The sequence below is a fragment of the Triticum dicoccoides genome, chromosome 7A, assembly GCF_002162155.2.
Source record: "Triticum dicoccoides isolate Atlit2015 ecotype Zavitan chromosome 7A, WEW_v2.0, whole genome shotgun sequence".
In the NCBI taxonomy this organism is placed as follows: domain Eukaryota; kingdom Viridiplantae; phylum Streptophyta; class Magnoliopsida; order Poales; family Poaceae; genus Triticum; species Triticum dicoccoides.
Genome location: NC_041392.1, coordinates 194,098,014 through 194,112,588, shown reverse-complemented (window position 1 = coordinate 194,112,588; position 14,575 = coordinate 194,098,014). Strand labels below are relative to the sequence as shown.

Sequence of the window (14,575 nt, the reverse complement as noted above, 5' to 3'; positions counted from 1 at the left end):
ACCGCCGCCCCCTGCTCGCCGCTGCCCCGGCCGCCCCTGCCTCACCGTCCCCTTCCGCCCCTGCCTCACCGTCCGCGGCCGCCCCGGTGAGCTTTTTTTCATTTTTTTGCATTTTTTACTGCTTGTTATGTGATAGATGCATGTTGTATGGATGAATGGATGGATTAATGTATATTGGTTAGTTATAGCTTTGGTCAACTTAGTGATGTTGTCAAATGTTTTCAAATTTGAAGAACGAAATTGGTATATTTGAGATGTTGTCAAATAGCTATAGTTTCATTTTGTGATGTTGACAAAATTGGTATCTGATGAGTAGTTATTTTATCATGATGATCTTGCTAAAAAAATTGAAGAACAAAATTTGACACTTGATGAAAATTAGGATTTGAAGTATCATGATGATCTAAAACCTTGACTAGATGTCATTAGCAATATGATTTTTTTTCATAGTTTGAAGTGTCAATGCTTTATGTGATGTGGTGCCGTCAAATTTTTTGACTCGGTAAAATTTACAGGCTTTGTGGTATTCATCTCCCTGGAGCCTTCGTCGTCTGGGTTTGGTCTGTGATCCTGCTGCTGCTCGACTACTTCCTCTACAGCGGAGGGTGAGCTACGAATCCACCTTCACCTCCTAGCCTCTTTTAACTAGATTAAATTTTCACATCAAGTCACGTAACCTAGGTCTCCCGTCCGAAAGGGTTGCATCAATAAATATGCATTCAATTGCATATTTATCACCGCAGCTCTTTCGGATTGTCTAGCACTTTCTACGGACAGCCCGAGGATGTGTAGATTGGGTACGTTGTTCATGCTCTACCCCGTTCCGAGACAGGATTTCGGCGGCGCCTCCCTGTTGTTCTCCGGATGCACATTCTCTCGGCATTTTGCCGAGACGTGTATTTGGAGAACAGCAGGGAGGTGCTGCCGAAATTTTGTCTCGGAATGGGGTAGAGCATGGGCAACGTACTCAATCTACACATTCTCGGGTGGGATTAGGACCCATCTTTACCTATTAGAGATGTAGGTGGATTAAATGTCATTTCTCGTCAACCTTGTAAAAAATAAAATATTGATGTGAGTAATTTAAATGAATCCTTAATTTTGTTGTGTGGCTTCCAATAAAGCAGAGATGGCAGATAATTAGTGGATGTATAGTGGGTTTCTCCGTCGGAATCAAGTAACAACAGAGTGGGTCGAGAAAACTGATGTGTTTTTGAAAGAGATATTTCGTAGTCCAATGAGGATGGTGCCAGAATGCCCGTGTGCCAGATGTAAGAGACGTATCCGCAGAGATAAGAGTGAGATGACTAAGCACCTTCGCACGCATGGATTTATGCCCAACTTTAATATGCCGATAAACTTTGCCCAGCGGGACCATGGTAGAGAGGATGTGATACGACAACGCATTGCTGGTTATGAGGACGATGGGGTTAGAGACATGCTAGATGATGTCTTTGCTGCACAGCCGACACCTCCGTCACATTCAGCGAATGAACCGGAGGAGCCGGAGGAAACCACAAAGGCCTTCCTGGAAATCTTGGCCTCGTCAAAGAAAACTCTCTATGAGGGTGCCAAGCTGTCTGTGCTGGATGCCATCTCTGCAACTGATGGCAGTCAAGGCTGAGTACGGCTGTAGCCGAGGTTGCTTCAAAGCATTTCTGGGAGTATGGCCTAACAGCCTGCCTGAGGGCCATGAACTGCCGAAAACCATGTACGCTACGAAGAAAATCATGAAGGCGCTCTCCATGGACTATGAGAAAATACATGTTTGTCCAAAGAATTGCCTTTTGTTTAGGCATGAGTATGCGGATGACAAGTATTGTAGGAAGTGCGGTTCCTCTCGGTATATTGAGGTGGTCGATAAGCATGGTCAGAAGCAGCAGCTAAAAATCCCTGTGAAGGTTCTTCGGTATCTTGATTTTATAAAAAGACTGCAGCGCCTTTTCATCACCGAGGAGTCTGCCAAAATGATGAAGTGGCACAAGGAAGGGAAAAAGGTACAATCCAAAAAAAATTGTACATCCATCAGGAGGTGAAGCATGGAAGTCATTCGATATAGAGTACCCGGAGGAAGCAGCCGAGGCTGGGAATGTCAGAATTGCTATAACAGGTGATGGGTTCAATCCATATGGTATGTCGTCTAATCCATACAGTTGTTGGCCCGTATTTGTTATTCCGCTCAATCTCCCTCCCGGCGCCATAATGCAACGCAAGACCATGTTCCTGTCGCTTATAATTCCGGGGCCTGAATATCCGGGGAAGAATTTGAGTGTGTTTATGCAGCCGTTGGTGGATGATTTGCACCATTCTTGGTACTTCCCGAGGTTGACATATGACCGACATCTGCAGAAAAAATTTCTTGATGAAAGTTTGGCTACAATATTGCATGCATGACTTTCCCGGTTATGCCCTGTTCTGTGGATGGTGTACAAGTGGAAAGATGCCTTGCCCAGTGTGCATGCAGGCCTTGATTTTCATTTGGCTGAAGAAGGGTGGCAAGTATGTTGCATTTGACCTGCATCGACAGTTCCTCCCTCCAGACCATCCTGATAGGGAAGACAAGAAGAACTTCACAAAAGACTATACAGAGGCACCTTCTGAGTCCGAGGAGGAGGAGTATGTTCCTGATGGCGAGGAGGAGGAGGGTGAGGAGGAGGAGGGCGAGGAGGAGGGCGAGGAGGGTGGAGGGGATGTTGATCCCGAGTTTTGGGGTGACTTGCCACCGGGTGCTCCGTAGGGGTGGCTGCGTGGTAATGCCGGACTACCTACACCACCTTCTATCGAGGAGCACAAGTGGCTCATTGAACCTGTGGGGACAGAGTAAGTGCCTCTCAATCATATTTTCAACACATGACAACATTTTCTTATTGTACACATGGCAATCATTTGATTCTTTTGCAGAAACTGGATCCTTCGCGGAAAGGGCCATAAACCGAACGGCCTTATCACTGTCCTGTTGAAGGAGTTTTGGCCTGGCCTATTCTGCCCGCGGCCAGACAGGGACCCGCAGCTGCGGGTTTTGGCCACGAGCTGGGCCCACTACGAGCTTGCAGCAACGCCGAGTACGGGGCGGCCGCTAAGGCTGTGATCACCAAATTTTGGGTAAGTTCTCTTCTGAATCACTTGTCTTCAGTTTCGTTCATAGTTTATCATTGAATCACTCAACTCATGCCTTGTTTGCTTCTGGTTTATGCATGATTGCAGCAACTCTATAGAGTTCTTGACGAGCACAAGGCCAGAGCCGATGTGGTCTTGCTTGCGGCTGCGAAGAAGAAAGCTCGTCAGTTGCAGTACGAGGTGCGCTGGGTTGCCGTCTCGCAGTACTACCACATCTACCTACAACAAAAGATGACCAAAACTCAAGCGCAGAGGCAACGACTTACCTTGAACAGGGAGCAGTTCATGATGGTAACTATTACTAACTTATCATTGTTTCAAGCATTCAACTATATGTTTCGTGCTCACATGTCATGCTTCCAAAATTTGCATAGGTTGTTCCTCGTTGGTGCTATGGAAGGCATGACGGATGGGCGAGTTTGGTGGATAGGTGGCTCGGCGACGATGCAGAGTTTGCTGCCAAGAGCATTAAGGCCCGGGCTAACCGTGGAAAGACGGGACACAAGGCCAAGGAAACAGGAACCACTGGGGCTTCAAGGCCATGAAGGTATATCTATATGCATGATGCATTTTTGTTCTTCTTTACCGTCATGTTCTTATGTATGGCTAACTTCTGTTTGACGTTGCAGGAGGACAAGTTGAAGAGGCCGCTCTCAGACAATGAGTCGTGGAAGCTGGCCCGCGAGCGGAGTCATCCCAAGGAGGGCGAGAGCCAGTACTACGGCAAGACCGAGGAGCACCTGGAGTCTTACACTCAGCACTATCAGAAGTTGCATCCGGATGTTCCTGTTCCTGAGGTCGCCCAATCTTAGATCGACGACACGACGGTGGTGGCCATCCAGGGGAAGTCACATGGCCGGTATCCGTGTTTCGATGGCTTGATAACTCCTTCGATCTCGTACACATGGCTTCGGTCTACCAACCCGAGCCAGTTAGAGAGTACGGGGCGTTCACAGACTCCCTTAGCCCGCCAGCATGTTGTAAGTACTTCCCCTTTATCTTTTTCTCTCTAGCATTCTCAGTTCATTTTCAGCATTGCTCACTTAGAAACAACCTAAATTATGTAGGCATATAAGGCCTTTGTCGAGCATGGGAATCTCGAGGTGCGAGAGTACTTGCAACGAGGGAAGGCAAGTGATGATTACAACCGTCAGATGATGGCGGTTAGTTTTGCCCTCTTAAAACCAAGCTAAATTTTTGCACTTTCATTCCTTCTGACCTTCTAGTTTGCTTGTTTAACTAACATCCAGGCTATGTTGGCGTCTTGGAGTAACCGCACGGATCCACCACAAATGGGACCCCCACCACCACCTGCGGGAGAACCCCCACACGTGCCCACGTTCGATGAATGGGTGGCACTAGGCAGTGATGGTCCGGTTAGTACATTTGCCTAACTACTGGCAAACTAGTTCTCGTTCATTCAACACTATCATATCATATTTACCGTTAGAATCTTTTCTGAAACATGTAGGGGACCGATGGCTCGACTACTGCTCCATCGACCCCAGTCACTCCGATCTGGCAGAGTGATGGTGGTCGTGGTGGCGGTTTTGGCGGAGGTGGTCTTGGTGGTGGTGGTTTTGGCGGAGGTGGTCTTGGTGTTGGTTTTGGCGGAGGTGGTCTTGCTTGATGTCGATGATGATTCCGTGCATGTGGCCGTCGTGCCATGCCTTTCATGTTGCTACTTTTATGATGTTCCATGTCTTGCACTACTTTTATGTTCATGAACTTCCGCCGGTGATGATCTTTAGATGATGATGATGAACTTGACTATGTTTAGATGATGATGATGATGAACTTGAGTATGTTTAGATGATGAACTGTCATATTTCTGCATAATTCCATATTATTCTGCTTTGAAATGCTGTCAAATGAATTGAAAAAGAGAAAACAGGGAAAATAAAAAAACAAAAAAAACTATGCCTACGGCAAAGCCGTCGGCATATATAAGCCCAGGAGTTACCAGGGCTTGCCACGTGGCAGATCTATGCCTACGGCAATGCCGTCGGCATAGATTTTCATCTATGCCGACGGCTTTGCCGTAGGCATAGCCCTGCCGCCAGGACAAATCAGGGAAAGACACGTGGCAGGACTATGCCTACGGCAAAGCCGTCGGCATATATTCCATAGCACTGCCACCAGGAGCACCACGGGACGCCACGTGGCAGAGGTACGCCGACGGCTAGGCCATCGGCATAGATTTCTACCTATGCCGACGGCCAAGCCGTCGGCGTACCTCTGCCACGTGGCGTCCCATGACTCGTCAGCGCTTTTGACGGCGCCGTCCGTTGCCGTCAGACGGAAAAACACTGCCGATGGCTAAACTATGCCGACAGCTGACCCCGGCCGTCGGCATAGGTCCCTATGCCGACGGCTATACTACGCCGACGGTCTGACAAGACTACGCTGACGATATCTACGCCGACGGCAGCCGTAGGCATAGATCTATGCCGACGGCAAAGGACCTATGCCGACAGCCCTTGGCCTTGGCAGCAGCTCCCCTTCCAGCAGGAGCTCCGGAGGGGCCACAGAGACCTTGAAGGCGTGCGGTGGAGGAGTCTGCTGCAAATCAAGATCCAGGACGGAGGGCGCCGCCAGGAGCAGAGGAGGTGGTGGTGGCGGCGGCTCCAGCTCAGAGAAGACGAGTGGCGGAGCAGGGAGGGCCGTCCGGAGCTCGTAGGTGGCCGAGGATGCGGCGAGCAGCCGGGCAGGGGTCGCCGGCGCCGGGGAAGGCACCGAACGCGGCTGGGATCTCATGCCCTCGTCATGCACACCCCGGGTGCAGGAGAGCAGGGAAGAGTTGGAGGAAGCCGGATCCAGGAGCTGCGGCCTCGGAGGAGGCCGGATCCGGGCGCGGCGCTCGCGGAGGTGGTCGGAGCGGCCGATCCGGGCGGCGGCGGCCGCGTGCTCATGCGGCGTCGGGCGCGGTCACGGTCATGTTTTACTGGCTCCCGGTGCGCCGCTATGTGAGATACAAATCAATTTTTGAATAGGAATTGAAACGTGATATGGTTAATGCGAAGCACATCTCAGGAGAACCTGAAGAAATAAAAAGGAGACCAAGCAAAACTTTCCAGATTTTAATTTTGAACCTGACAAACAGAATCTAAAGTATTGCCGTTTTGCTCAGAACATAATCGCTTTTTTGTGTGAGAATGCAAAACCTAAGCACCACTTGAACAGCACCATGCAAGAACTGTGGCACAGTTCAGCAGCGTTTCCTTGTAGAGTCTGAAATTGAGCATCCATGAATAGTTTGGCTACAAAAGCTGGGGAAAACTCACAGCAATATGACCCTAGAGTCTAGGAAAAGAATGAAATAAAACGCCGCACAGTAGAATCAGTATATTGGCAAATAATGTCAGCAATGTGAGACAAGAAATGCGCACTGTGAACTTGGCACTTATCTGATCAAATAAATAAAACAAGTTCTGAAACACTACTAAAACGGATTTGAAGGGAAAAATAAAGCAATTTATAATTTTCACGGAAGGATACATATATTCTGGACATAGATATTTCAGATGATAAAAAAAATCCAATATCAAAATTTATACACACCATGAATACATTGAACAGCACAACTGGTCAATAAACCCCGTAGTTTTAGTTGCTGCTGATGCATTGATATCATCATGATCTTTGATACAGCTGTCCAAACTACAAATAACTAGCATAATGTTTGCGTCAACCTCTCTTGGCAATCATATAGAAGAAAGTGTTTGTCAGAATACCTCTGGAGATGAACGGAAGTACGGGAGTTTCGGCAGATTACAGGAATGCTACATTGAACACAAAATTTGAAACCATGAAGGAACTGCGTTACATATTTGATTTAAAACTATGTCTTGAAAGATTGAAAATTCTCAAACTTTAAAAAGTGGAGAAAATACATTCTTAGCATAACCAGACACTTGAATAAATTGTACAGACAGAGTTAAGATGCACAGCTAGAAGCATCTCTCAAGGCTGTTCAGTAGATGGGTCATGGTTTGAAGGTTCAATTTCAACGAGTACCCATATCTTCGTCAGGCATGGCATCCATTGTTCTCCCATAGTCCTTACCAATCGTGCCATTTTATCGAACGACAGAAAAATGTGAATGACAATATAGATGAAGACAGCAATGACGAGTGCGAAAACATACGCCGACGTCTTCAAGTTCCTACAACTGCCTGCAGCATACGCCCCGAGCAGACCAAGCAAGTCCATCACCATTGCTGTTTTCATTGCAAGTAGAGATCTCTTGTACTTACTTATTGTGCTGTTCAGCAGCATGATGACTATAACCATTGATGCCATAAACGCCGCGGCATTGCAGTAGAAGAATACCTTATACCGTATCGGATGGGTATCATGGATGACTGGATCACCTGTGAAATGGCTATCGCGGTCATCAGGCCAAAGGGCACCTGGAGGAAGGAGCCCAGCTTGGTACGTAACAGACACTGTGAAAGTTCCAATCAGCATCAAGTCTTTACGCCATTTTTGGCTAGTTTTTTTGTTTACTTTGATGCTTCTATCATGATTCTTGGGTGGATTCGGACTCTTGAAATCAGTGATGTGAAACATCCAGTTAAAGAAGTTGATCACCTTATCTTTCGCAAAATTCAGTACCAGAACTAGGATCATGATGCAGGCAAAAACAACAGCCAAGACTAGGATGACATAAACCGACACCGACACTTTTCGGCAGCTTCCAGCGGCAAAAGCACCCATGAGACTGATCAGATCTAGTAGCACACATGCACGCAGTGTGTGCCCCTGCAATCCTTTGTGACACAGCCTTCTACTAACAAGCAGCATAATTACAGCCAATGATGCCATGAAAGCAGTGGAATTCAAGTAGATGAAAGCCTGGTAACGGTGTGGAAATTCATCACTGAATAATGGGTGACCTGCCTCGTGGCCATCTCTATTGTCAGCCCAGAAGCCCCCTGGTGGGCTTATGCCGGCTTGGTATGTGCTGGATGCTGCCAGAATTGCAAGCAGCATTAGAAACTTGCGCCGCTTCTCCAAATCTTTCAGTTCAGGGTTATCATCTTGCTGCTGAGCTGATTCACCGGGAACTCTTGTGTCCATAAATAGCACAATATGAAGCACAACATAAGAGAAAACAAGGATGACTAAGATTATCACATACATTGATGTGGATAAAGTCCGGCTGCTGCCAGCAGCATATGCCCCCATTATACTGAAGAGGTCAAAAACCATGGCTGTCTGCAACACATATCGTTTCATGGCACCTATGGTGATCAACTGGCTCTGGAGTAGGGTGATGATAACCAATGACGCCACAAATGCAGTGGCGTTGCAGTAGAAGAATGTCTTGTACCGCATGGGATGGATGGCCTCTAGGATTGGATCTCCAGCAAGATGCCCATCTCGACTGTCTGGCCAAAACCTGCCTGGGGGATGCAACCCAGCTTGGTATGTAATAGTCGCAGCAAGGATGCCAAGCAATAAAAGGTATGTGCGCAACTTCCCTAAGTCATCTTTCACAATACTAACAGTTTTTGATGCATCGTTGTTGTATGAATGTTGTCCATCATACTCTAATGGTGTCACCTGCCCATTGGATGTGCTGCAACTATCCATAAAGGAGTTTAGCTTCAAGATCAGCTTATTCTGCTCTCCTTCCATCCACTTGATCCAGTCCCTGATAAATTTTGGCTTGGGCACCATAGGAGCAACCCATTGAATGATGAGGTAGAGAAGGACCGCTCCGACAAGCGAGAACACAAAGATAGACGTACGGACTTTCCTGCAACTCCCTGCAGCATAAGCAGCCATAAGGCCAAGCAGGCTGACCAGAACCCACAACCGAAGTACGTTTGACTTGGCAATGTGATTCGCTCCCGTTTTACTGAGGAGCATGATGATGATGACAAGGGATCCAGAAAAGGCAGTGGAATTGCAGGCCATAAATGCCTTGAAGCGGCCGGGGTAGTGGTCTCGAAGCACCGGGTCACCGGCAGTGTGGCTACCATTGTTGTCAGGCCAGAAGCCACCCGGTGGACTTAGCCCTGCAGTATATGTCACTGCTGCTGCCAATGTAGCAGCAACCAGCAAGAAACTGCGATTCTGCTCCAGTGCCTCCTCTTTATCATGGAGAGGAGCATCTGGTTCATCTCTGATGTTGTGCCTTCTGCTGAAAATTTGTGCCATAGAATCCTCCCAGAACCTCTGGATATTCCTGAATATGTCTCGGAGCCATTCAGGCGCTAGATGCCGGAAGAACACTACATGAAGTGTGGCATATGTGAAGATGCCAGCAAGTAATACCCAAATGTAAACGGATGTTCTGACCTCCCTGCAGCTCCCAGCAGCGTAGGCCCCCATAAGTCCCAGCAGGTCAACCAACATTGCAAACTGCAACGAACGGAGCCAAATTGCATTCCGGCTCAGCTCCCTGACCAGGAGCAGGATCAGAACAACGAGTGATGCCATGAATGCCATTGCATTGCAGTAGAAGAACACCTTGTACCGCTTGGCGTAGCTATGTAGCATCACAATGTCACTGGCAAGGTGGCCTTGCTGGCTATCTGGCCAGAGACCACCTGGTGGAGCCAGCCCCGCCTGGTAGGTGATGGTGGCTGATAAAGTTGCCAGCAGGATCAAGTACTTCCTCAGCTTCCATAGAAACTCTGCTTCATCAGCACTACTCGGTGTTTGGTCATCATACTGATGTTGTTGCTGACTTGTGGTATTTTTAGGTTCATGACCAGTATTACCAGGCTGTGGCTCGGACTCCATGACCATGTGCTCATAGACCCAAAGCAAATCTCAGCTGAGAATTTGAAGCCTGAAGATTGCCGCGTTCATTTGTCATCCTTCGGATTTGGAATATTCCCAGGTTCTGATCCTTGTTATTATCTCCAGAAGTTAAGAGGGTGTGAAGAGAACAAACAGTGAAATCAAATCCGATGAATTAAGAGCGTGTGAAGAAAACAAACAGTGAAATCAAATCCAATGACAAATTTACGACAGAAACAGTCAAAGGATGTTAGAAAATAGCTTCAGATTTAGCCCTGGGAAATGACCATGCTAGCGTCAAAAGGGAAAAAGAAACAAAAAATTAATAATGTTTCCATTTGGTTATTCCTAGTCGATTCCCAGCTTTGTGTAACAGTTGCAAAGTATCTCTTGCAGTGGCCCAACATAGACAGTAAAACGGGTTTGAATCCTGTAATGCGGTATTTCTATGCTATTATGTAAGAAGTATTCCTTGTCCTTGTTCAGGAATGTGTGCTAATCACTGATATGACCTTTTTAATTATTATCTCTCGCTGATTATAAGCTTCTTTTATCCCTTTGATGAAATCATCTTCAAAACACTGATTGTGACATTTGCAATTTGTCTGGTAGTATTTATTTTCTCAATCCTGCACAAAGTAGACAGTTCCCGCTTGCTCTTGTCTTTAGTTGACCTGGTTGGTCTTGAGCTTATTGTTGATAGCAGCATCTAATCTTAGTGTCAGAGAATCAGCTTCCAGATTACATATGGCGCAATATTAAAGTCTCATTTTCCAACAATAAGATCTAATAGTATGGGCGTACATTTCTATCTAAATAAATAAATAAAAGTATGGGCGTACATTTATCAGATATTCAGATTATAAAATAAATTATACATTATGAGATATCAACTAACCCTTAAAAAGGACATATGTATTAACTTAACTATAGCTATCTTATTGCCAGTCAAGAAGTGATGTCTGTCCATCCCTCTACTTGCTTTAGGGCCATATCGTGTGATCCAAACATATTGGCACGTCTATTTTCAACCAAACGTTCAGATTGCTTGTCATTTACCAATTTTGTAGGGAATAAATGCATTAATATAGTTTACAACTGCAGACTGAGCCTTGTGCAAACTCCCATGATCCACAGGCACTTGTGTTAGCAGGGGGTTCTGCCCTGGTACACTAGTAGTACGCGAGGAATGCAAACTAGTTTCTTTCATTAAACGAGTTTTGCATTATGTAATAAAATATTGTATAATGAGGCAAGATATAGCATGAACAATTATAGATATGTTTAGGACGTATCAGTCACTCAGGCTTCCCCCTCAAAAATTAATTAATGTAAAACTATGTTTGTGAAAGATTGAAAAATCTCAAACGTGGAGAAGATACATTCTTAGCATAACCACACACAGCTGAATTAATTGCACGAAAAGAACTAAGACACACAGCTAGAAGCCTAGAAGCATCTCTCACGTCTGTTCAGTAGATGATGGCCCATGGTTTGAAGGTTCAGTTTAAATGAGCAATCATATATTTTCGTCAGGCATGGCATCTGTTGTTCTCCCATATTCTTCAGCAATAGCGCCATCATATCGAACGGCATCAAAATGTGAATGACAATGTAGATGAATACATCGATTAGAGTGTGAAAATATATCAGATGTCTTCAAGTCCTGCAACTGCCTGCAGCATACGCCCCGAGCAGACCAAGCATGCCCATCATCATTGCTGTTTTCATGGCAAGGGCATATCTCTTGTACTTCCTCATTGTGGTGTTCAGCAGCAGGATAACTACGACTGTCGATGCCATGAACACTGTGGCATTGCAGTAGAAGTATACCTTATACTGCATCGGATGTGTATCATAGATGGCTAGATCACATGTGAAATGGCCATCGCGGTCACCAGGCCAGAGGACACCTGGAGGAAGGATCCCAGCTTGGTAAGAAAAAGACACTGCGGAAGCTCCAATCAGCATCAAATCTTCACGCCATTTTTGGCTAGTTTTCTTGTTCCCTTTGATGCTTCCATCACAATTCTTGGGTAAATTCAGACGCTTGAAAGCAGTGATGTGAAACATCCAGTCAAAGAAGTCAATTGCCACATCTTTTGCAAATTTCAGTAGTAGAACCTGAATCATGATACAGGCAAAAACAACAGCCGAGATCAGGATGACATAAACCGATGCCGACACTGTTCTGCAGCTTCCAGCGACAAAAGCACCCATAAGACTGATCAGATCTAGTAGCACACATGCACGCAGTGTGTATCCCTGCAGTCCCCTGTGACACAGCCTTCTGCTAACAAGCAACACAACTAAAACCAATGATGCGATGAAAGCAGTGGAATTGAAGTAGATGAAAGCCTTGTAACGGCGTGGAAACGCATCGCTGAACAATGGGTGACCTGCCTGGTGGCCATCTCTGTTGTTAGTCCAGAAGCCACCTGGTGGGCTTATGCCGGCTTGATATGTGCTGGATGTTGCCAGAACTGCAAGCAGCATTAGAAACTTGTGCCGCTTCTGCAAATGTTTTGCTTCAGCGTTATCATCTTGCTGCTGAGCTGATCCATCAGGAACTCTTGCGTCCACAAATAGTACAATATGAACAAGGATGACTAAGATTATCACATACATTTGTGTGGATAAAGTCTGGCTGCTCCCAGCAGCATATGCCCCCATTATACTGAAGAGGTCAAAAACCATGGCTATCTGCAGCACATATCATTTCATGGCGCCTATGGTGATCAGCTGGCTCTGGAGTAGCATGATGATAACCAATGATGACAAAAATGCAGTGGTGTTGCAGTAGTAGAATGCTTTGTACCGAATGGGATTGATGGCCTCGAGGATTGGATCTCGACTGCGTGGCCAAAACCCACCGGGGGGATGCAACCCAGCTTGGTATGTAATAGTTGCAGCAAGGATGGCAAACCATAAAAGGTATGTCTGCAACTTCCCCAAGTCATCTTTCACATTATTAACAGTGCTTGATGCGCCATTTCTGCATGAATGTTGTCCATCATACTGTAATCGTGGCACCCGCCCATTGGATCTGCTACAACTATCCATAAAGGAGTTTAGCTTCAAGACCAGCTTTTTCTGCTCTCCTTCCATCCACTTGATGCACTTCCTGATAAATTCTGGCTTAGGCATTATACGAGCAACCCATTGAATGATGAGGTAGAGCAGGACTGCACCGAAAAGTGAGAACACAAAGATAGATGTATGGATTTTCCTGCGACTCCCTACGGCATAAGTAGCCATAAGACTGATCAGAATCCACAACCGAAGTACATTTGACATGGCAATGTAATTCACTCCTGTTTTACTGAGAAGCATGATGATGATGACAAAGGATCCAGAAAAGGCAGTTTTATCGAAGAACATAAACGCGTTGAAGCCGAGAGGGTATTGGTCTCGAAGCACCAGGTCACCAGCAATGTGGCTATCCTTGTTATCATCCCAGTAAGATCTGCCACCTGGTGGACTGAGCCCTGCAGTATATGTCTTTATTGCTGCCAATGTAGCGGCAACCAGCAAGAAACCGCGATTCTGCTCCAGTGCCTCCTTTTCATCTTGGATAGGAGCATCTAGCTCATGTTTTATGTTCCGCCTTCTGTTGAAAATGTGTGCTGCAGAGTCCTCCCAGAACCTCTGGATGTCCCTGAATACTTCTCCAAGCCATTCAGGAGCTAGATGCCGGAAGAATACTACATGAAGTCCGACATATGTGAAGATGCCAACAAGTAATACCCAGATATAAACGAATGTTCTGACCTCCCTGCGGTTCCGGCAGCATAGGCCCCCACAAGTCCGAGCAGGTCAAGCAGCAGCGCAAACTGCAGCGAACGGAGCCAAATTGCATTCCGTCTCAGCTCCCTGACCAGGAGCAGGATCAGAACAATGAGTGATGTAATGAATGCTGTTGTGTTGCAGTAGAAGAACATCCTGTACCGCTTGGTGCGGCTAAGAAACATGACAACGTCACTGGCAAGGTAGCCTTGCTGGTTATCTGGCCAGAGACCACCCGGTTGTGCCAGCCCCGCCTGGTAGGTGATAGTGGCTGATAAAGTTGCCAGCAGGATTAAGTACTTTCTCAGGTTCCATAGAAGCTCTGCTTCATCAGCACTACTCGGTGTTTGGTCATCACACTGGAGTTTTTGTTGCTGACTTGTGGTATTGTGAGGTTCATGACCATTACCAGGCTGTGGCTCGGACTCCATGACCATTAGCTCATAGAACCAATGCAAATCTCAGCTAAGAATCTGAATCCTGAAGATTGCTGCGTTCATTTTTCGTTCTTCGGACTCTTAATATGCTGAGGTTCTGTTCCTTGTTATTATCTCCAGAAGTTAAGAGGGTGTGAAGAAAACAAACGGTGACATCAAATCCAATGACAAATTTACCGCCAGAAACTGTCAAAAGGATAGTAGAAAATAGCTTTGGATTTAGCCACTAAGAAATGATTGTGCTTTTCATCGAAAAAATAAAACAAAGCAAAGAAACTAACAGTGTTTCCATTCGGTTATTCCTAGTCGATTCCCAGTTTTGTGTAACTTTTTCTTTTGCAATCAAAGCTTTGTGTAACTGTTTCAGGTAAAGTATCTCTTTGCAGTAGACCAGCATAAACAGTAAATCAGGTCTAAATCCTGCGGTGAGGTATTTCTATGCTATTATGTAATAATCTGTGGAATTCGCAATTTGTCTA

The 14,575-nt window shown here is 46.1% G+C and overlaps 2 protein-coding genes and 1 pseudogene across 2 annotated transcripts in view; all 3 read right to left on the bottom strand.

Annotated features, from left to right (window-relative positions):
* The window catches only part of LOC119333383, a 15,159-nt gene extending 9,285 nt beyond the window's left edge, over window positions 1–5,874 (bottom strand). The window contains exon 1 of the mRNA XM_037606297.1: window positions 5,583–5,874. Within this exon, the coding sequence (XP_037462194.1) occupies window positions 5,583–5,874 (292 nt within the window). The remainder of the gene's footprint in view (window positions 1–5,582) is intronic.
* A 1,206-nt stretch (window positions 5,875–7,080) lies between these two features.
* Window positions 7,081–9,879, bottom strand: LOC119333382. Its single transcript, XM_037606296.1, has 2 exons — window positions 8,672–9,879; window positions 7,081–8,623 (listed from the first exon to the last, which is right to left on the bottom strand). The coding sequence occupies exons 1-2, from the start codon at window positions 9,877–9,879 to the stop codon at window positions 7,081–7,083; spliced, it is 2,751 nt and encodes a 916-aa protein (XP_037462193.1).
* A 1,443-nt stretch (window positions 9,880–11,322) lies between these two features.
* Window positions 11,323–14,090, bottom strand: LOC119333381 (annotated as a pseudogene).
* Window positions 14,091–14,575: the final 485 nt, after the last annotated feature.

Excerpts from the sequence above, each read along its gene's own strand:
- LOC119333382 (XM_037606296.1), bottom strand. The coding sequence starts at position 9,879 with ATGGTCATGGAGTCCGAGCCACAGCCTGGTAATACTGGTCATGAACCT. Across the intron at positions 8,624-8,671 it reads GGGCAGGTGACACCATTAGA|TATTGTGAAAGATGACTTAG; the intron begins GTATGATGGACA and ends AAAAACTGTTAG.